General features: G+C 42.0%; 1 protein-coding gene across 1 annotated transcript in view; it reads left to right on the forward strand.

Annotated features, from left to right (window-relative positions):
* satb2 (SATB homeobox 2) overlaps nucleotides 1-23732 on the forward strand; it is a 166540-nt gene that overhangs the window by 1616 nt on the left and 141192 nt on the right. Inside the window, exons 2-3 of the mRNA XM_048599022.1 lie at nucleotides 5116-5355; nucleotides 8882-9058. Of these exons, the coding sequence (XP_048454979.1) occupies nucleotides 5178-5355; nucleotides 8882-9058 (355 nt within the window). The 5' untranslated portion in view covers nucleotides 5116-5177. The remainder of the gene's footprint in view (nucleotides 1-5115; nucleotides 5356-8881; nucleotides 9059-23732) is intronic.

Consider the following 23732-nt stretch of genomic DNA (forward strand, 5'->3'; position numbering starts at 1 on the left):
TATGTACGACAAATAACACGAGGCGGCGGGTGTATTTCAATCTCTTGGTAGATTTTGGCCCGTCCCAAGGTCTGATAGTGGACAAACTGTTACTCGGAGGGACCCATTCCAACTCCGAAAAGATAAAGAAGTGTAGCTTTCCTTACAATTGTCATCTTTGTCTCTCTCCAATGAAAGATCTATTTTCAAAACTGATACCTCAAGTCTATCACAAAATATTCATGTTATGCTTCTTTTCTTAAAAAAAAACAAACGTACAGTCCACTCCGATGCAATTCAGTCGCCTGGATTCTCAAGTATTATCGACTGTCAAAAGATAAGTGTCGGATAATTTGAAAGGAAGTATTTTAGCGATTTCACAAACATTCAGTGAACTGGGTCTTCATTTGCGACGGGCCTTAGGCGAGGAATCAAATTATCTGCACATTTGTGTCTCTGTGAGTTGGAATAGATTTTAGTCTAAGTTATTGTTCCTTTTTGCAATGGTGGGGGGGGGGGGGGGGGGAACAGACAACTGAGACAGATCTCACTTTCCTAATGTCTGCCCTTCTGAAAGTGGCAAACGCAGAGCGAGTTTCACTTTAGCTGAACAACACAGCCCAGTTAAAACAAGGGAAGCTGATGCTTGTTTGGGGAATGGGGGCGGGGGTGGGGGGCGGATAAAGTGGTGAACCAAATCTGTCCCGGTTTCGGGGGTTGTGGGGGTGGGGAGAAATGGACAGAAATCCCACTTTTCTATCACGATATGGGGACATGTCAGTTTCAACCACTTTTCTTTTCTGGATCGTCAAACTTCCGCCACTTCACACACCAAAAAAAAAGTCTGTAATTAATCGTCGGCCGTATGAAGACAGCCATCATAATTGATGCATTTAAACGGTTAATACATGATACTGTACAGGAGATAAACACTCCGGCTTGCACCACCGGCTTTATATAAAGGAAGAGCTTGCGGGGTGGGGGGAGAGGTGGAGTGGGGGATGAAGAGAGAATGCAAATCACAGTGAGCTTCATTGGAAACTACTCAATATCCAGTCAATGTGCCGGCAGATGCAATCCGATGGCATTAAGCGGCAGATCTATAAATAAAACCAATTAGAATGCATGAATATCGACCGAGACCGGATTAAAGGCAAACAGATTTATCATTCCGGAGATAGATATTATCAGGCTATTGGTGTGTACTTTCTGAGCGCTTTACTCACTGACTTGTTCAGGGGCTGAGGCCGGGCCACTTCACACAACTCTCCGGGACTCGCTGACACTCATTTTTGGAGGATCCTCGCTTGCTTGCAAGTTTTCTCTGTTTCTCTCTCTCTCTCTCTCCCCCTCGGTCCTGCGTTTGTTCCAGCTGGCTCGTCCTTTTCCGAGAGGTAAATGTTTGCTCTTTCTGCTTCTTTTGTGTGTGTGTGTGTGTGTGTGTATGTGTGTTCCCACCCCACCCCCGCCCCCTCTCTCTTTCTCATCAACACCCCGGTTGGCTCGACTTTTATTTTATTTTCGAGGTGATGAGGGGCGATTGATATGCGAATGGGGTAGTCAGGACAGGCCAAAGCAAGCAGCAATTTCGAGTTGCTGCTGCGATCTGGTTACGCTTTGCTGATGTTGTATGGCACAGTGGCGCCACCGTAAGGGCGGCCCTCTCTCCTTTCCCTCCTTTTAAGGAGGAATGGTGCTTCAGGATCTGGGGCAGGGAGGAAAGCCTTATTAATGATCACCTTTTAATTGAGCAAGAACTGCAACGGGCCAAGGCTCGAGGAGAATGGTAACAGCGAGCACTCACCGACACACACACAGAGAAAAAGCTTCAGTCTAGCCCCAGGGGAAGGAAGTATTGCCTTGCTTTCTCTTGAGATAGTCACTTTGCAGCTTTACCTAGGCGCAGCTGCAGTGTTATTGTGTGCAAGATGAACCAAAGTTAATAGATAACACATTTTGTCGGATTTCTTTCCGTATTCCGAATCATGGCGGTGCGAAAGAATGTGACTGGATGATTAAGAAGCCCCAATGTTGTAGCTGGAAACCTTCTCACAGACAGACACTGAGGCTGAGCCCATCGCGATTATTGATCTTCCTTCGAAATTGGTAGTTAGTCTGAGGTAAACAAAAAAAATCCAGCCTAACCGCCAACCCCCGCTCCCCCGCCTCCCAGGTTAGTCTTGAAGATAGAAATGGTTTTAACCCTTTACATCCTGATCAACACTTGTTCAATAAACTGTTTGGGAAGGAGTTACTCAATGTGTCGCAGCCGTGTGGGGTCTTTAATTGTTTTAACGGGAATTTGTTGTGTCTTTTCTGGTACTTTCTGAAATGGGGCATAGTTGGTTTTCCAGGGCGTATGAACCACCTTAAAATGGTGCGCTGTGGATGGTACAGCATTAACGCCAGCAAAGTTTGGCTATTTGATTAGAGCGAGTGTCGCGACGGTAGATCGGCTCCAGCCCCGGGTTGCACAATGTGTGCCTCAGGTATCCCCCGTGGTAGATCAAGGTTCGGGAATAAGACAGGGATGTTCAGAAATGTCTACCTCTCTCCCCACTTCCGGAGGATTTTCCGCACTGGCTGTTAAGAGGACAGAGCTAGCTCAGTTTGAGGGCAGTGTGAGAAAGCGAAGAAGGACCGAGAGCTGGAAAGCACCCCGCTCCCACTTGCCCTGCAACCGAGCTCTTGGAGCGGGTGGGCAAAGGCCAGAGACCCCTGGTGCTCTCCTGGTACATTCTAACCTTAACCTCCTGCCCACGTTGACATAACCAGAACCTGTTTCTAGATAGATTTCTGAAGAAGGGTCTAGGCCTGAAACGTCAGCCTTCCTGCTCCTCTGCTGCTGCTTGGCCTGCTGTGTTCATCCAGCTCTACACCTTGTACATCCCTGTTTCTAGATATTCGAGATCAAATTGACACGAGACATAGAAAGAGGGGCAGTGGGGAGAGAGAGAGAGAGAGGAAGAACTGTTGACTTTATTAAATATTCAACAGAGGCTCCTGGACAAATTTACGTTCGCTCTCATAAATTATTAAATGCCGAAAGCATCTGTCTATCAAGAACGCAGTTTATTATTAACTAATTTTACATGACAAGGCACTTGTTTTATTTTTACAGCGCCGCTCTGAAAAGATGTTTTTCTAAAAAAAAGACAGTAAGATGAGTATGATTGTTCATTAACGCCTCGGAGGACAGACTCAGTGCGATAAAGGCTTCCTCCCTTTCACTGGGACTTCCAATGTGTGTGTGTACAATATAATATCTGTTGCAATTTCACACTCTGGATTTGCAAGGAGTGGGTCATTCAGCATAATATGTATGTGTGTGTGTGTCTGCGAGACAACACGTGTATAGCTAGTTGGTGTATCTGTCTGTATGTTAGTGTGTGTGTGTATCTGGGTGTTGTTGTGAAGATTTAGCTGGGTTGCGTGCATCTATTCAGAGGGTTCAGCCAGGCATCCAGTGATCTGATCATGTGGCCTTATTATCTGTAATAAATGCAAACCGTCTTATAGTAATCAAGCTGATTAAAAATTCTTGCGCGCCAAGGAACGGAAAGGGGGAGTGTGTGTGTGTGTGTGGGTGCTGAGGGAGGGATAGGGGGCTCTTCAGCTGAGCGCTATCCACAGCAACACGGAGCTGCCTCACACCCCCACCCCCACCATCCTTCACTCCGTCCCTCCCTCACCTTCCAAGTTCGATCACTCTTCCCGTTGAATGCGAGAGAGAGCAAAAAAAAAGTCTCTCCCGGACCAGGAACGGAAGCGAGCAGGGATATGAAGAAAGGACAACCCCGAGGAGTGCTGATGAGTCAACGCAACTAATAATTTCTCTCTCATTCTGTCGCTGTCAGCCCCGGCGTTTCGACTGTGGCCAGAATGTGATCAAAGTGACACGCGCTATCCTCCCCCCTCCTCCTTTATTAGAGCGGCAGCTCCCCTGGAAGTTTTTTTTCCCGAAATTTCTTATGATACGGGATCTACGAAGTGATAGCCTTCGTCTATTTTCTCTGTTTTTAAAGGCAGTAGATTTTTTCTTTTGCTTGAAATTATCGATTTGTGACAAGGGTTGACCGCCTGAAAGAGAAACGCCGGGAGTTGAGTGTATGTGAGTTCCACTTTCTTTCGCCAACCCCACCTCCCTCTCCGTCCAACCTCACAACCCCTTCACCACCCCATGTTCCCCCCCCCCCCCCCCCACCCACCCCCGCCCCAACTGCGGGCATTAGGTTACAGCCTCAGCACCCCAGCGGGAGACTCGGAGAATCTGAATGGGTGACCACAGCCAAATTTCCTGGCTTAGACCTCTCCGCTCCTGACACACGGCCCGAAACAGAGTTCTGCACATCCAGTTGTCAGGCACATCTGGGCAGTGAGGACACAGAGCGGAGAAATTCTCCTCGAAACTGCTGGATAGAGAGAGGGAGACGGGCTACAGCGCCAACTGCTCCTGCCAAAGCAAAACATAGCAGTTGTTAAAAGTTGGATGTGAACTAAGCGAGATAGTGACAGAAACATCAGATATGGTTACGATGTCACATTAAAAAAAAACTTTAATCTTTCCGAGCGGGCTATGTATGACCAGGGCTTGATGCAGCCAAATGGTGTTAATTCCTCAAGTTTAGCAGAAAACAAAAACTGCGCCTCGTCAGAGTTAAATGACCAGACAGTTATTGGAAGCGCTGTAAAGTTCGTTTAAGTGAAAGGATTAACATTGTGGCAAAATGTTCGAATCTCACAGCCCATTGCATATTTAACGTGTGTTTAAGTCGATAAAGTCTTATGTATCCTCAACACATAGGCAGCAGTTGAAATCATTAACTACAGATTTGTTAAGATATGCGGTTATAGAAACGGCCGTGGTTAGGGTTAATCGATACGTGGTCCTTAGGCATGTTTAAATATGAGTTTGTGAGGATAGCTTCGACGCCGCTTCTACATTTTATTACCGCTGTTCACAACTTTATTTGAAGGTCCCACTGGATAACGGGCATCACGCCTATGTGTGCGTGTGTGATCATCCGGGGAGACACTAGCAACGAGAGGTCGGGCGCTGTCATCATAACAAACTTGACACATGCTCTTGTTCTGCTGACTGTCTCTCCCTCTCTCTGTCTGTCTGTCTCTTCCCAGGTCTATGCACTCTGCACGGTGACCTGTATGCAGGAGCTCCCACAACAAGCTGCTGGTGGAGAATGGAAACGAGAAGCGCGAGTCCCCGTCCCTACCCCCGGGACAGCCCGGAACGAAAGAACAACAGCCCCGAAGGCCAAGGTCCACCTCCCGGTAAGAAGGCCAGGCTGGAGCCGAACGGGAGCCCGACAGACGGAGGCAGGGGGAGATCCAACGGCTCCCCGGTCAAGGCGCTGGGAGGTAGGATGCCCCGTTCGGCGATCTGACAGCGCGGTTCCACACACACACACACACACACACACGGAGTCAGGGTTCATGTTGATTAAACTTTCTGTGTGCTTGGTGTAGGATTACAGGAAGGAGCTCGGCAGATTTCCAGCTCATTGATGCCCTGCCCAGCATGAGTAGTACCTATCACCGCCCCCACCACACATACACACCCGCCCCTTGTTCACTACTCGGCAGAAAACGCCAGGCTTTCCCCGGAGGGCCGGCCGCCTGATCCGTCTAATAGGCTCTCAGCAACTTGACTGCTTTCCACCGACACAGCTACAGATCCGAGCTGTCTTGTCCCGTCCCCTCGGCTTTATTTTCAATTTTTGTAAATATATTAAAACAAAGACGCAGCAGAGGTGATTGGCTCAGAACGTGCTCACGCTGAGAGGGTCGGAGTGCAGCAGATGAGAGCGAACTCCGGTTTTGTTACAGTGGCGCTGAGGGGCAGGAAGGACGGGGGTTACGGTAAAAAGGTGTTTGCAAAGTAAAAGTGCAGTCCCGTGCCTGCCGAAGTTGTACAAACTGTCCTGAGCCTGTAGCTGGGAGCAGGGAGCAGTTCAAAAGCAGGACACAGGCTCCGTTTGGCTTTGCAACATTCACACCCCGCTCCCCAAACCAGGACAGTTACTGAATGCAGATTAGTTACATTATCCAGGTACTGATGTTAATATCTTGTCACCACAACTTCTCCATTTAGTCTTCCGTCAATATCCTTCAAAACACATTGCTATTTAGAACACCTTACAGTTCTCAATGAGCACTGACAGTTGAGCTGAGCAGGAGAAACAACCCCAGCCCCTCTCCTCTCCATCCTACCCGTTACTGTTCGATACAGAGTGAAATGTTTAATGACTGGCCTACTATCCTTGCGTATCCGATGTAGCCAGGAATGTCTGTGCGAATTTTATTTATTTATTGGGTGGAATCGTTTTTATATATATAGCAGATCAGCAGGTATTTCATCCCCATATTTAGAAGTCGAAAAGTAGATTTTACTAAAAGCTGTCATTTGAGTCATGAAGTTACGTTTACTGTGCAAAACTAGATCGAGAACACGAGGTAAATTAAAAGTGAACATTACTTCTGCTAGTTCTGATCATTGAATAATTTATGCCAATTGAACGCAAAACTCAAAATGTTGTACCAACAAGGCGCCAGGTCGTTACTGTAATCCCGCCAACGGCCCTGTCTGGTCTTAAAAGCTGCCTAAAATATTATTCCTGCGCGTGTAATATTGTTCTTTGTGAATGTGATCAAGGAAATTACTAAATCTCCTGTTTGCATGAGTTGTCATTAGGGAGTTTATTTGTTAACAGTTCCTTTATATCTCAACATATCCTTGATAATCCAGGATATTCAGATGTCTGCCCTGCTGGGTGGCTTTCTTAGTTTAACTGTCGTCCCTGTCAGATGTCTGAACAAGTGCGATGTTGATTTGATCCCACAGTAATGATAGGTTCAGATCATAGCTTATTAGAGCAACGAAAAGATTACAATCCTGTTGCTCTTAACATTATTCAAGTTAAAAGAAAGAGGAAATAACCTTCATATGTATGTTTCTTAAAGAATCAAGGTGATTACGGGAAAGAAAGTTACATCCCAAAGTGACAAATTGATCATCAGACTTGGCGAAGATTGGGTGTATAAATGGCTGGGGACTCCCGGATAAAGGAGCTGTTGTGTCTGATGACTGCGCTGTTAAGATGTTTGAACTGACACACTTGTAATGAAAGTATTGACACCCTTGTTCTCTGAGTTGGGCCTGCGCGGTATGGATTGTCCTTGCACTTGCTGGGAGGACACGCTTTGTTTTGCGTTGTAAAATGTGATGGATATTAAAAATGAGCACTTGCAAAATCGGCAATAAATATTCACGAGGAACAAAGTGCATGTAAAACTGAGACTCTGTAATCGAAGCCCATTTGTCACTAAAGCATGGTGTCACCTACATAGGTCAATCCAGATCGTCATCTGGCACAAAGTGTAAAATAATAGCAAACCAACAAGCCTGGCGGATTAGCAAATTGCTGAAGTTTTCTAATCAAACGTAGGGGTTTGTATACTGTCAGGCTACAGTGAAGTTTGGTTTAAATGCAAGTTTATATTTATAGTGGGACCTACCCGCAGAAGGCATTTATTACCTTCCAGCCTGCAACAGTTGCCTGCACCTTCCCCAGTCTCATTAGAATGAGAAAAAAAAGAGAATGATTGGAAACCAAAGAACGAAAAAAGGTATTTTGCTGTATTAAAGTTCATCCCCTTCTAACATTTTCACTCCATAACTAAGGGATCTCTTTATATTTTGTATCTCAATGAAGGCTGTAATTTATGGAATAGGGATACTGTATTGAGCACTTTTTGTAAATTTATTTGCTGAGGATAAAACATTTATTTGATGAAAATATAGCCCCACTCATTGATTGAATGGAGCACACTCTGCAAACTGAGCGTGGCCAGGAGCAGTAAGTAGTACCGATCTGACTAAGATTACCTATTGCCTCTGATCCGATTTCCCTGTGAGTTTTAGTAACTGGCATCTTAAATTGAGTCGATATTTAGAGAACACTGACCAACCCTTAAAAATCAGACTTACAAAAAAGTACATTTACAGTTTAAATTCATCTTGCCTTTCGTCACTGTCTGTTTGGTAATTTTTTTGTACATTGTTTTCTGAGCAGTGAGCAATCTTGAAAGAATGTGAGCATGTAGGCTAATGAGTCCGACACCGTGCGAGAGCTGTACGAACATAGGTTAAAGATACTGTCAGAAGGTCAGCCTACGAAAAACTTAACGTCTTGATTCAGTTTCCTGTACAGACCAGTAAAATCAATAATAGCGCAAGCCAAATCCTACTCCCAAGCCCCCTGCCAAATTCCATTGTTGGAAAGAGACGTTGTTTAAAACAAAAAGATACAGGAAGATTTTGCAACTGTTTGATTTTCTTTTAAAACGAGGAAACACCCTGATCACTTCACAGTAGAAAAATAATTCCTCTAAGCTTAAATTTCTGGGAAGTGTAACGCGATTTTTTTTTGTTTGCAGTGGAATCTATCGGGTTTCTGCTTGCTGGAGGATTTTTACATTTCCAGGTCCGTTCTGAGACCGCATGCACCTCATGTGCTTGCTTGTGCGCGCTGACAAAGTTACAGAGGAAATTTAAAGCAGTTTTTACTTTTGGTGGTAGGAGAATGAAAAGGTATTTAAAGCGATCCCCCCAGTGACTTTTCGAACTTTCCATGGGGCTAGGCAAAAGACAGTGGTGGTAGTGCATAGAGCTGTGGTAAACAATAGAGACAGTCTTTTTGAGTTCTGAAACGTGGTCTGTTTACCAAAACCAAACGGTGTACAGTCAGCATGAATAAACAAGTCAACGAGTAAAATCTACGTGCTGTCAAACAGCATTACCAGTGGCTGGGCTCTGATCAAGTCTGACTGTTTTCGAAACAAAACTCCGTGTATTATTTGGATTTTTTCTTGTCCCCTCGTTCAGGATCAACCCTGCCAGTGTTTTGTGTGGTGGAGCAGTCGGACAATCCTATGGAATGCGAAGGCAAAGAAGAGCATGCCGAGTTTGTGTTGATCCGTAAAGACGTGCTGTTTAATCAGCTCATCGAGACAGCCCTTTTATCCCTTGGATATTCCCACAGTTCTGCAGCACAGGCTCAAGGTAGGGACCAGTTTTCTTTATTTGTGTTCTGATTTGGAGGGAGAGGGAAAAGAAAGAATCACCATATAATCCAGAGTCAGAAACTTGCTGTAGACTTAAAGGCAGAAATTGCAAAAGGGTTGGACAGTCGGTTTGCATTGCGATGTAAAATTGTCCCAACAATGAGAGTTTGGTCACTGTTTCTGTGAAGTGTAACCTCACAATGGTAACATTCCACAGAACTCATATCAATAGGACCTCAAATGGTTTGGGGATGACACAGTGTTGTAATCGTTACAATACTATTATTTCTTATGGCATCAGAAATCATCTGTTAGTAATTTGATGTGGAAAAGTTACTAATTTTATACTTTTAGGTTGGGAAATAAATGTGCAGTATCACGAACAGCAAGTTATCATGACATTTCACTGAGGCATTTTCGCTTCCCAAAACTTGTGAAATTAAGCAATTTGTTTAATGGTGGTGCATGCGATGTACCGGAAGGTGCTATGAAATGTCTGCAACCATAGAATGATTCATGTTTTGGAAATCGTTGGTGAGAACTTTCTGAGAATCCTAAACTCAATGGTGCTGCAGGGCAGATCAGAATATTTGCAGTCTTTATTCTGTTCCACCACCTTCACATGCCCTTGAACTGCAGTGTCAGTGTTGTGGCCTGAAGTCATAGTGTGAATGAAATCTGAATGGAGGTTTAGCACTCAACCTAATACAGGAGTAAAAAACCTGTGCTTTGGAATTATATGGGGTCTTAAAAACCAATATATGTAGCACAGATTTGACAGCTGTGGGTAGTCAGACTCTGTATCAATAGTCTAAACACATTTAAAGATGTATTGTAATATTTTGTGCATTTTGTTTTTTTTAATCATCTAACTGAAAGTCAAATTTTCCAATTCATTGTTACCAGGCTTAATCACCATTGGTGTAAGAATTTAGCATTTAAAAATCATTTAAATACATTAAAATGGGATCACAGGTATCAGTCTGTCTACAGAAATACACACTTTGCTCCTTCACTTTGAGTATTTAAACTGGGCTGGATTGTGTGGGGTGGTCATTTCATGTACAATTTGTGTTTTTTGATATGGATGGAGAAACAACTATGCCATTTGTAACAATTTGCTTTAATAGATTGGAAAGCAAAAATAAAAATACTCACAACAGTACCAATATTTTGGTGGTTGAGGACCTGAAGAGAATTAAAGAACTTCAGTGTACTTCTCTCTGATAGAGCATGTAATTATTTGAACTACAGTAGGATTTGAGGCAATCTGTAACTCCAGCAATGATATTTTGGGTGAGCTGATGGACTTTTTGCTGGTCATGCTGTCTTATGCTCAATAAGGTACTGATCTGCCATTTTCAGAGCCTGAAATCCAGTCTGGACCCCAATCCAGTTCATCTTAATGAGAGAGTTTCAGGGATTTCACCTGGGTTTCCAGATGGAGTTTTCGTCTGGTGTTAGGCTCTCCAGTTTGAAGGGAGGAAACCCCAAATATGGTGAGTCACAGGCTATAGAAGCTGGTGTTCAATGGGCGCTGACACCAGCTACATAGATGTCCACAGCCTCTGTAGTCTGTAGTAAATACTTTCCATTTGTGTAGCAGCTTTAATTAAGTAAATTCACCCAAGGATCTTCAAGAGAACATAATCATTGATAAAAATTAACAGAGAGCCAAAGAGAAAACGTTAGCATGGTGCTTGAAAGCTTGGTTAAAGAGGTAGCCTTCCCTCTTGGAAGAACTGTGAAACCCAACAGTAGTAAGGGATAAGGAGGATAAATGGGGAAAGATTTAAACAGGGTTCATGGCCCTGTGCTAGTAAAAGAGATCCACTAATAAGGCTGGGTTCCAAGAAGAATCCATCCATTTCCAACCCCATTCCATTCCATCCTAGATATTGGAAGGTCATTTGCTTTTAGAAGATCACATGAAAGAGTATTGGTCATCTTGGGGAGTGAGGGTTTTTGCCTGGAAGGGTACCTCATGCACAGGTTTTGTCTGAAATCTGCATCTCCTGGCGGCCTCTGCCCTGCTAGGATTGCCTGGTCCTGACTCAGTTCCTGACTTTGCTGTTATTGGGAACAGTCCACATGGAGCAGTTATCTGCAGTGTATTAGGCCAAGAGCTTGGTCTGCCTGGACTGACCAATGCTTTCAGCAGGAGCTTGTTATTGTATTTGCATCCATCTAGATTCCCTGGCTGGATCAGGGTCCCGTTCCAGTTACCCGTGTTTCTCTGCAAATGTGGTGAAAACACAGAATACGTGTAACCAAGAGTTGGAATAAAGCGTATAAGAGAACAAGCTTGCGTTTCTAAAATCTAGTCAATTTGAAGCTTTGATACCTGCCAGTTTATATATTAGCCTTATGAAACTGATGTCATGCTGAACCAGCTTTATTAAGTCAACCACTGGATCTTATATTATGTGGTAATTTTTCATCTTCGTATTGCAGAATGGGGACACCCTTTCTGGTGAGCAGCAGCTCAAACATTTGGGTATGTACTTCACATTTTCCCAAGTGATAGTTAATGTTTGGAGAATTGTGAACAGCACATGCGCAAATCGCCAATATGTACTTCCAGTGGACAGGCCTTTAAGGTCAGGGACAAGCCCCAAGACGTATCCTCCTCTGTACTTTATTAAAAATGAGCTGTGCTGAGTCAGAGGACAGGCAGAACCAGTCCTGGAGTCCTACGGCTGGTGCTCCATAACCACTGAGCTTTCATATGATTGACACATCATCTTTTGTGAAGATCAAAATCCTTGCCTTCTGCATCTTCTCCAAGCAGTGTATCCTTATCACTAACTGGTAGCCCCTACATCTTGACTACTGTCTCAGGCTGAACCAGCCTGTTTACAATCTCAGCAGTCTACTCAACCCAGAACTGTAGGTAACTTCATATTCTGTTTGTCACAAAGCTGTCTACATCTACCTCAGCTTATTTGTAATGCAAACTATCATCCATTTGTTACCCTCAAACTTGATTATTTTAATGCTGTCAATTAATCCAAAATTTGCTGCTTACATCCTATCTGACATTAAGTCTCCATCATTCATTTATTCTATCCTTGCTGACCTGTATTAGTGCCTGATTCCCCAACATCTCAAACTTCAAATTTTCATTGTCCTGTTTGCATCTCTTTGTGGTGTTGTTCTCCTTAACCTCCACCAATACTCCTCCAGAACTCAGTGTTTCTCTGTGTGTTGCCTCTTGTACAGCCTCCATTCCATGGTCCTAGTGACAGTGGTTGTGCCCTCCATTGCCTAGGTCTCATGATCAGGAATTTTCTGTCTAAAACTCTTTGCCTCCCTCTTCATTTTATGACACTCCTTGAAACTACTTTTTGATTTACTTTTTGACACCCCTGTTAATATATCTTTTATTGGTTTGGTATTTAAAAACAAATCATATCTGTACGAACCTCTTTGAAACATTTTTCTACAGTAAAGAAAATATTGAAATCAACTATTTTTTAGATATGTGATTATCTAATGATACACCTTTACCTTGATTTTCACCCTGAATATTTATTTTGAACAAATAGGTGTTAAAGCAGAGTTTAGAAAAGGGTTTGGAAATGGATGGATTCTTCTTGGAAGTTTTAAGAGTTGTGTTTTATTGAAGGAACTTTGTAGCTATATGTAGCTGTTGCCTTGTTTTAAGATTAATTTACATAAAGCCTGGCTACAGTTAATGTGTTGAAACCTGTAAGGTGTCTTCTTCTGTAAATGCATGATTCAGTGTATATCAATATTCTTGCAGTTGCACTTGTAGACAAGTCAGGGTTTGGAAATAAAATGTGTGCGTGATGAGGAGTTTTGATTGCTTTCAAAATTATATTCACATTTGGAGGAAATTTCTTTTCAGTCTGCCTCACATACTGCTGCTTCCTAGGCTGCCAATCAGAGGATAGCGTGACGCATTGGGGAATGTTGATAAATGCCTCAATTTCCCCTGATGGTGTGAGAGGGCCTTAACATACGAAGTAGACCGTATGGCACCTTGAGCTAACTTTGCCATTCAATAGGATCACGGCTGATTTGATTATTCAACATTCCCATCCACCCCCGAAAACTTTTCAGCCCCTTGTTTATCAAGAATCTATCTATCTCTTGTTATAAAATGTTCAGAAACTCTGCTTTCCCCTCACTTTAAGGTGTAGAGCTCCAAAGATGCGCAATCTACTGCGTGAAAAAAATCTCCTAATCTTTGTTTTAAGTGGGTCAGACATTACTTTAAACAATGACCTTTAGTTCTAGATTCTCCCACAATAGGAAACATCTTTTCTACATTCAACCTGGCAAGATTCTTAAGATCTTATATGTTTCATTCAAGTCACCTCTTACCCTTCTATGCTCCAGCAGATACAAGCCTGGCTTGTCTGTTTCTCACAAAATCTTTCTCTGAACTGCTTCCAATACATTTACGACTTTCTCTAAATAAAGAGGCTATTACTGTACACAATACATTTCCTTACCCTATCTATATTTGTAACTTCTTTGTGTCCTTTTCACAGCTTGCTTTCTTACACATCTTTGCATTATCAGCAAATTTAACAACCATATGTTTCACCCCTTCATCCAAGTAGTTTATATAAATTGTAATAAATTGAGGTCCCAGTGCTGATCCCTGTGGCACATCACCCATTATACCTTGCCAGCCAGAAAAAAGACCAATTTATGCCTAATCTGTTTCTTGTTAGCTAGACATTCTTCTATTAACTCTGATAAGTTACCCTCTGTAGCATGAGCTTTCATTTTCTTTGATGTGACGCTCTATCAAATGTCTCTTGGAAATCCAAGTTCAGTGCGTTTGCTGCTTCCCCTTTATCCACAGCATGTGTTACTTCCTCAAGAATTCCAAAAAGTTCATTAAACTATGCCAAGCTGCCCGTTTACCTTGAATTTTTCTAAGTGTCCTGCTATAGCTTCTTTAATAATAGACTGTAACATCTTCCCTATGACAGATGTTAAGCTAACTGGCCTGCAATTTCTTGCTTTTCATCTCCCTCCATTTTTAAATAAAGGACTTGGGTTTGTTATTTTCCATTCTAATGGGACCTTTCCAAATCTAAAGGATTTTGGAAAATTAAAATCATTGCATCAGGACCCGGGACTTGTCAGCTCACTAATTAATCTACAATTAACTCAGTACCACTCCCCTAGTGATTGTAATTTCCTGAAATTCCTCCCTTCCATTTCCTGGTTTACAGATATTTTCTGGATGTTCGCTATATCCACTAAAGTGAAGAACAACTTATTGTTGTCTCCTCACCCTCAAGTTAGCCCCTTAACATTTAGCTGCTCAATGCCTCAGCCTTGGTACAGGCCAATATTCAAGCCTTGACTCTGATCCTCAAAATGCTCACAACCTTATTTGATGATGTAATCACATCTTCACACCAGCATTACTGGAGCTGTCCTGCAACATTGGCATGTTTCTTTTTCATGGCATGAGCCCACCGGGAACATGCAATGCATTTGGAGTGAGCACCAATCCAGGAAATTTGATCAAGATAAAGGTGGATAGAGAGGGCTTGGCTGAAGTGCCATCCCATTGGATTTCTGACCCAAAGAGCAAGCCATATAGAATGTACAGTACAATAACAGACCATCAACTGCAACTAACAATTTTATGATTCTAAACTGATTGGAGTCAGTTGTTGTGCTGTATATGAGACTACTTCTATGTTATCTAACCCCATAATAATTTCTTCTTGATCCTTTCCTCCTTATGTACTTACCTAGCATCCATTTAACTAGATCCATGATATTTATCTCATTTCATTCATGCCTTTGCATGTTCCACATTCTAACCATTCAATTTCTCCCTTACATTCCCCAACTTAAATGCATGATTCTACAAATATTTGCCAATTAAAAATATACCCATTAAATAATAATTTTAAACAAATAGCACTCTCATTACAGTTGGCAGCCAGCCTCATCATTATCGATTACCTTGCCAATTTATGTGTTGTCTGCAAAATTTCAACTTATGCTCCCCACATGTGGGCCTAAATCATTAATATATATTACATTCAGCAAGGGACCCAAAACCTGTGGAACACTACTTGAAACCACTTTCTATTCACAAAAACATCCTGGCCATCACCCTCTGTTTCCCATCACTGAGGCAATTTTGGATCCAACTCATCACATTCCCCCGCATCCTATGAACTTTAAGTTTTCATAGCAATCTGCCATTTTGGACCTTGTCAAATGCTTACTAAAATTCAGGGAGACAATATCCACTGTCTACCGGACTATCCTCATCAATCCTCCTTGTTAATAACTCAAAGATTCTGTTAAATTAGTAAAACGTGACATTCCTTTAACAGCTATTCATATTATCCTTGATTAATCCACGCCTTTGCAAGTAACAGATAATCCTGTCTCTCAATATTGATTTCAGCAATTTGCCTACCACTGAGGTCAGACTGGCTGGCCTATAGTTATTTGGAATATCCCTTGCTCCCTTTTTGAATAATGATGCAACATTTACAGACCTCCAAATCCTTTGGTACCTCAATTGTATCTAGTGAAGATTGGGAAATGATCCTCAGAGCATCTCTTATTCCCTACCTGGCTTCCTTTAACAGCTTAGCATAAAATTCATCCAGGCCTGGATCTTCCATTGACGCCAGACCCTCCAGTGCTTCCCTTGTTATTTTGCTTATTTTATTGAATATTTCATACTCTTCCTCTTTAACTGGAATCTCCACACTATTCTTCTCCTTTGCGAAGGCAAGAGACAAAATATTTATTTTGAACAGAAACTGCTGCAGAAACTCAGCAGGTCTGGCGGCATCTGTGGAGAGAAATCAGAGTTAACTTTTTGAGTCCAATGACCTGTCAGAAGATGTTTCTCCACTGCTGAGTTTCTCCAGCAATTTTTGATTTTTGTTTTAGATCTTCAGCATCTGCAGTCCTTAGTTTTATTTATTTTGAACCCTGCTTTCATCTTCTGTACCACATGCAAGTTATCATGTACATATTTAACAGGCCTAATCATTTTTTAAAAGTCATCCTCTTTCTCCTAATGTACTGATTAAGCATCTTTGGGTATTGTTTATTTTGACCTGTCAATTTGTTTTATATCTTCTTGTTTTGTTTTGAGGCTATCATAAGTTCTGTCTTTCTGCTTTATCTTACCCTCTATGCATCGATATGAGCAGGGGACAGGGGATTCTAGATTTGGTAGGACCACCTTTTTTTTTGGGTCAGGTCTACACAGTGCCAGTGCCAGAATCTCACTTCTGAATGTGTCTTATTGATTTGCCATTGAGATTTTTTCAAGAATCTGTAACAAGTCCACTTTTGCCAGATCATCTCTCACTTTGTAAAGTTTGCTTTCCTTCAATTTAGAACTTTTATTTCAATTCTATCTTTGTCCCTTTTCATAGTGATGCTGAGTCTGGCTGTTATGATCACTATCTCCAAAATGGGAACCCACTGCTGCTACATCCACCTTACCAGCTTCATTTGTTATGATTAAATCTAGAATTGCACCTTCTGCCATTGGGCTTCTTTCACACTGGCTTAAAAAGTTCTCTTGAAAGCAGTTCAAGAATTTTGTGGCCCCTGTGCCTTTCACACAGACTGTATCTGAGCTGATACTTGAATGGTTGAAGCCCCAACTACTATTCTGCTGTTCAGAGAAGTGCCTTTGCATTTGCTCCTGTGGGTCTATAATAGACACTTAGCAGTATGGCTGCCCCTATTTTGTTTCTGACCTCAACCCATATGACCTCATTTAATGGTTTATTTAGTATAATATGCTTCCTCACAGCTGTAATTTATGATTAGTCAATTATGATACACCATAATGAGGGGGCTGTTATGGTGCAGTGGTAGTACCCATGCCTTTGAGCCAGAAGGTCCTGGTTCAAGTCCCACCTGCTCCAGAGGTGTGTAGCAATGTCTCTGAACAGGTTGATACACCCCCACTTTATTATCCCTTTCTGTATCCTGCCTGGAAACTCTTATGCAGGGTATTGAGTTGCCATCCTTCCCAGCTTGAAGCTAAGTTTCCATTATATCAATGATATCATGCTGCCATGTATCTGTCTGTGCTCTCAGCTTATTGGCTTTATTCATGGTACTCGTTACATTTCCATATGTACTTTTTAATGCTGCCACTTGTCTGTGCTGTCCTTTTTTTAACTTCTGCTTTATCTGCCTTTTGGAGTTATTTATTGAGTTTCTACTCTACATTTATTCTCAGGTTCCCATCTTTTTGCCGATTTTGTTTTCCCCAACAGCAGTTGCAAATTTCCCTGCAAGGATATTTTATCCCAGTCCCAGCATCCCCAGAACAGGTCCCAAAGTCCCAGAAATCTGATACTCACCTCTGCCTTCAATCAGTGTTAGATATGCAGGTCCCTTTAAGGGTCAAGCAGAACAGATCCAAAGTGAGAACAAGTGATGTGCATTAGATTTTGTGTTTAAGGGCAGGGCTCAAGGCCTCTTGTGGTGCAGTGATAAGTTCAGGTCTCAAATGTGTTATAACATCTCTGAACTGGTTGGTTAACAAGTTTAATTAAAAAAAGACCAGAACTCACTTGGCCTGGCCAAAGTTACCATGAACAGATTCAGACAGTGGGCTATGGAGGGGATTATTGTTTCCCCACTGCCTTCCCCTCTTCCATGGCTACATTTGCAGCTGAGTGTCCTTGGAAATGGCAAATGAAGTGTCCACCTACATCCTTGAAGTCATTTGAGAGAGGTGGACAACATGGGGCTAGAATGCCTTATTTCCCCTCCAACTCTATTTCGATTTCGTCTCCTCCCTCTCTCCCTACCTTTCTCTCACTTATGTTGTCGTTGCATTCCCTCTTTGTGTTGTGGAGTTTGTGCTAAACTGTAGATTTAAAATGAAATCCTTGTAAGTCTCTGAAAGCCTTTTGCTGCCTAATTCAACTTACTGCCTGTTAAAACACTTTACAGCTTTCAATTTCTCAGTTCTCCTGTTTCTATGCTGAGAAGCATATGGAGCTGACAGTAATCCTGAGATGACTGACATGGAAGTTCTGCCTTTCAATCTCCTACCCCACTCCCTGAAATTTGCTTTCAGGACCTCATTCCCATTTCGACTTAAGTCACGACCTCTGGATGTCCACCCTTTCCCAGAAGAATTTCCTGCAGCCATTTTGTAAAATGCTTCACCCTAGGGAGGAATCAAACCTGCCTTGGGTCACATTGACAGTCACAGAACAGTCTGTCTGATCCCCTGACGATGGAATCCCCTATCTCAATTGCTCTCCAATCTTTTCTCATTTGCCCGTACAGATCCGCAACCTGGAGTGCCACTGACTTGGCGCTTGCTGCATGCTCCTGAGAAATTATCATCCTCACTGCTTTCCAGAATGGAATACCAATTATCAAGCACAATAAAATCAGGAGACTCCTGTGCTGTCTCCCTAGCCCACTGAGTCTGACTGGTAGTTTCCTGTTTCCTCATTGCCTGTATGCATCTAACCTGAGGTTTGACTGTCTCGCTAAATGTGCTACCCACATAAGACTCTGCCTCACTGATGTACAACCGTGACTCGAGCTGCTGTTCAAGTTCTAAAACTTGAAGATTAAGCTTTTGCAGCTGGTGACACTTCCTGCAGATGTGTGCATCTGGGGCACATGGTGTGTTCAAGACTTTACATGTACCACTGCATGTACACTCCACTTGGCTGAGCTGACCTGCCATAAATAAGACTATTTATTACAATTAGAACAGTAGAAAAATTTAGCAGCACTCACAAGTCTGCTTCTTCTCTGTCTTGGGGTCCTCACCTTGCCCACTCTTCTACGTGATGCTGACTGCCTGTAATGCATCCTCACCTTCCCCACTCCTCAGGCTGTTCATTTCTGACTGTGCAAACTGTGGCTATAATTGTTGCCTACTGTGGACTTGACTCTTCCATAGAAACATTCAGTAAACTGATAACATCAGCAGGGTCATAGTCATTAATTCATTTGTCTCTACAGTCACCCTTATGCAAACTTCAGGAACACTTCAGCCTGTGGTACTTCAGTGGATTGCTCAATGCAAGGCGGGAACTGAATTTTATTTGTTTTCCATATTTAGTCACACTATTGTGGAGTAGTGTATACTCAGAAGTAGAAGCCAGCTTTGGCTTTGAGATATGAATAAGGAGCAGAAGTGACATTCCCTCTAAATGGCCATGCGTTAATTCAAGTGTCCGTACTTGCTGATTAGCATGCTGATTTTGTGCGGATGCATTCACTTCTGATTTCTGCACCTTTGTTGTGCAAGAACATCAATGTTGCGGCTAGAGAAATTAGGAGGAATGTAGAACAGAAGTATGCCATTCAGCCCTTAAATCATCCAATAATATTGAGGCTGATCTGATTGCAATCTCAGATTAATCTCTCCTACCCTGATACCCTTTGCGTCCTTGCTTAACAAGAATAGCTCTCCGCCTTAAAAATATTCAAGAACTCTGCTTACACCACCTTTCAGGAAGAGAGTTCTAAAGACTCACTACTCTCTGTGGGTGACTATATTGTTGGGTGACTTGATTTTGAGTCATTTTTAGATGTTTGATGCCTCATTTTTAAACAGTGACTCCCAGCTTTAGATTCTCCCATAGAAATCAGCTTTCTGTTTAATCATTCTGTCAAGCAGAAGGAGAATGGAATGCAGTCTCACCTGCCAAATATGATTCACCTTTGAATCAGCTAATTACATGTCATCAGCATGGGAAATTACAAATGATAAAGGGGAAAAAAACATGCAGTAATGACGTGGACTGCAAGGGGCACCTATTCTAGTTAACCAATAAAAATGGCACAGGTTTACCCAAGTAGGAAAACAAATCTATGCACCCTCTCTTGCAGAGGCACAAGTAATATATAAATTGAAACATTCGATTCAACCAGATGGACAATTTGTAAACCAGAATTATAGAATTATTATCTCTGGACACCACATGCTCTATTCATTGTGGTAACATTGGTAGATGCTCCATGTTCCTTCTCTGGGACCAGTCACATGAACTGGATCACAGAGGGGATGCAGGCAGTCAGGACCCCTCTCCCTGTTGAGCACTCACATCCTGGGCAAATTGCCATCTTTGCCAGGTAGAGAAGCCACAAGAAGCCTCTGCCAACAGTTCATGCCATTTTGCGCTGATAAGGGTGTAGAGCTGAGGGATGAACTTGCAACATAGCTCCATGGTTAAAAATAAAATCTGGGCCTCATTTGAAAGTACTACTGGTACCCAGGGAGTCTGTTCCTAGTCCGAGGAGGAAAGTTTGGCTGATTGCATCTTCCTAAGTGACTATATTTAATCCAGTACCTTTCAGATTATTAAAAGAAGAACATACAAAATAACTAAGTTCTTTATGCAATATTTTTGGTAAAGGGATGGAAACAGGTGTCAGGAATACAGCCAGGCTAAGTTACTTGTCAATGTGCACATGGACTAGCAATGTTAATGACTTATTCATTTTATTTACTTCTACTCAACTTTTGTTGGGGCTTTTTCAGAAATTGAACCTGTTGATTAGCCTGGATTAGGAACTGCAGACAATGCGATTAGAAAACAAATAAATACCACACTGGGACTCTGGCTTCACAGTATCAGGGTCTGCTATAAACATGTTAGTAAGGAATCTCTAAAGTAACTATGGCCAGTGACAATCGAGAAATGGCGAAGTCATGTTCATCTTTCTAACAAACTATACTCATTCTGTGCATGAGTTCCTGAAATACTTTAACCGTGTCTCTATTTTCACCACGTTTGGTCAAATAGCTGGTTTTACTCATGAGAATGCATTGAACTCTTGAAAATAGTCCTTGAAATTTAAAAAAAAAACTTTGTAGTCATTCCATGAACAAAGCCTGCACTTTACAAGGGTCAAAGTTTATGAGTCAGAACAAGGAGTCAAAACTGTGCGTTCAACGCGTTGGTTTCAGTATTGTCTGGAAAATTATCTGGATACTGTACTGCAGAGAGCTTTGGCAGTTTTGGCTGTTAACTTCATTCGGTCGCAACTGGGACACCTAGGGCTGAGTTTCACCAATCTGGATGTAAATTAATCGAAGGATATATTGATAAATGAAATTAATTAAATAGAGTGAGAGGAGCATCACATGGAACATAAACATTGGAACAGAATGGCTGTCCTTAATGGCCTATATCTGTGCTGTAAATTCTATATGATTCAATTTAATTCAATAAAGACCATTGGTCATATCATACAGCATTTTGGTCTTTCCCTTATGACGCTGTGAATTGGTATACAAGAAAATAATTCATTTTTGTCACAAGTTGTTTGGGAAAACAAGCAGTTAATTACATATCTTTGAATTCTTGATAAGTTCCAGACATGAAGGTCTTTTATTTTTAAACATTAGAAATGAGAGTCACTTCAAAGCTGCAGCCGTGGCATCTTTGGAGTCACTAGGAGTAACATTAATGGCAGGAAAGGTATATGAAGAAGCCATTATTCGTGGAGATGGGTGTTTGAATTCCATGTAAACTTGTTCTTGCTCTTGCTGGGGAATGAATGGCACTGTGCCAAGGCAGTGGTATATGCAAGTTTTGTTGATGCCAAAATGAGGACTGTTACCTTCTGGAAAATGAGACATCTTCTCATATCAGAAACCGAATTTAGCTGATGGTGTTGAGACTCATTACAAAAACCATCTGATTTTCATGCCCATTGTTATCAATAGGCAGATAACCCATGTGGTTTCTAACATGACCTACAGGCCTGGTCCTTTATACTGCAGTGATAAATTGAAAACTATTGCTCCCCTTCCTAACCCCCCTTGTGTCATCATTAAATATTTCATGACTAGGTATAGTACTAGTTAGGAATAGAGAAAAGCACCAGCTCAATTGCAAACTGAATGATGCTGACGATGTAGGATACAACTATTTGGATGTGAATTTGGACAAGATAAAGATATTGCCTTTGCCCATCACCCATTCCCTTCCAGGAGCCGACTATGATGGAAATGGTAACCCCAACACCAGTGGAATTAAACACAATTGGCCTACTTTAAATCAGTGTTGACAAAAATAAAGGTACTACTGGACCATATGGCTACTCCCTCATTAAAGAGAGACAATTGGTGGTGTTTTAACCTAAGGGTCAGCACATCTTAGGCAAGGGCAGAGGTTGAGCAGGTAGGTAACCTCAGTCAGTACAGGATTTGCAAAATGAGGGGCAACAAAAAGTCTGAAAACTTCCTTCCCATGTTTTCAACTTAACATAAAACAATCTCCATAAAAGAATCCAGTCACTTCCATTCCTGTGCTACCTCTGTAACCTTGCATGTTTATTTCCCTCACGTGCCCATCCAATTCATGTGCAGAAGACCCACAGGATCAGTAGGATCACCAGTTTCACACTCGTCAAGTGCTACTGTGCATTGACTTACTTGGGTGAAAAACCAGGGGAGATGTAAAACCAGCTCTGCACTTGATCCTATCAATTTCCTGACAGATAAATTAATCTACAATCGCATCCCTGCCCAACTTGAATGGTATGGTTGACAGGGACATTATACCCTTAGGAAATCTGACTTCTTGATAAAAATCCTGAGACAGGTTTAAAAAGGTGTCCTGCATTCTAGTTGTTATGGAAACAAGCTTCCTTTCCTTTGTTTGCTGTTGGAGCCTTTTTTAACGTTATGTATATGTTGTGGCAAAATTATGTTTTGTTTTACACTAGTGTTACATCACAGAAAGAGGACTGTGCTGCTGCTGGAGGTGAGATGACAAACACATGACTCATCATTATGCAAACACTAAAAGCAGACTTAATTTAGAAGCTAGAATATTTAATATTTTAGTAATTGTATGGTGGATAAATACAGCTTCTGTCAGGACTCAGTTCAGCACAGTGAATTGTAACTCTTCTCAACATTAATTTGAGAATGAAAACATGTCTGGATGTGACCAACCTGCATACTGGTGGTGGAACACTGTGTTCTGTAATGAGGGATAAGGCGGGTAGTATTTAGTCCAATGAATGTCCCTGAGAAGCCACAGTCTTAAGTTGAAGTGGTGTCTTTGCTGTTTATAGAACAAGGTACTGCACAGCAAAAATAGAGGTCAACTTCTCAGGGACTGGCTACAACTGACAGACGGAACAGTTGGGAGGAGTACAAGTGCCCAATCATTCATGAGAAGACCCTCTCCAAAGAAATTATATAATTAGAATTAAAGTACAGAAGTAGATTGTGTTGTCCTATATGTCTATAGCAATTCCTTGAAAGAGCTATCCAGTTACTCCACACCATTGATCTTTTCTCACAGCCAGGCAAATCATTCTTTTTCTTAACTCCATATCCAATTTCTTTTGGTCAGTTGTTACTGAATTGGCTCTCACCAACATTTTAGGCAGTGCCCGCCAAATCATAGTAACACACAGTATTAAAAAAAATGGAGATGCTACATTAATATAAAGGGTAAACAGAAAACCGAAGGACTGTGGATACTGGAAAACAGAAACAAAATTCAGAAATTGCTGGAAAAGCTTAGCAGGTCTGGCAGCATCTGTGGAGAGAAAGCAGAGTTAATGCTTTAGGTCCAGTGACCTTAATCTTACAGGTATAAGTTAAGAGATAGTAGGAACTGCAGATGCTGGAGAATCCGAGACAACAAGGTGCAGAGCTGGATGAACACAGCAGGCCA

Source organism: Rhincodon typus, chromosome 7 (assembly GCF_021869965.1).
Source record: "Rhincodon typus isolate 14 chromosome 7, sRhiTyp1.1, whole genome shotgun sequence".
NCBI classification, from domain to species: Eukaryota; Metazoa; Chordata; class Chondrichthyes; order Orectolobiformes; family Rhincodontidae; genus Rhincodon; species Rhincodon typus.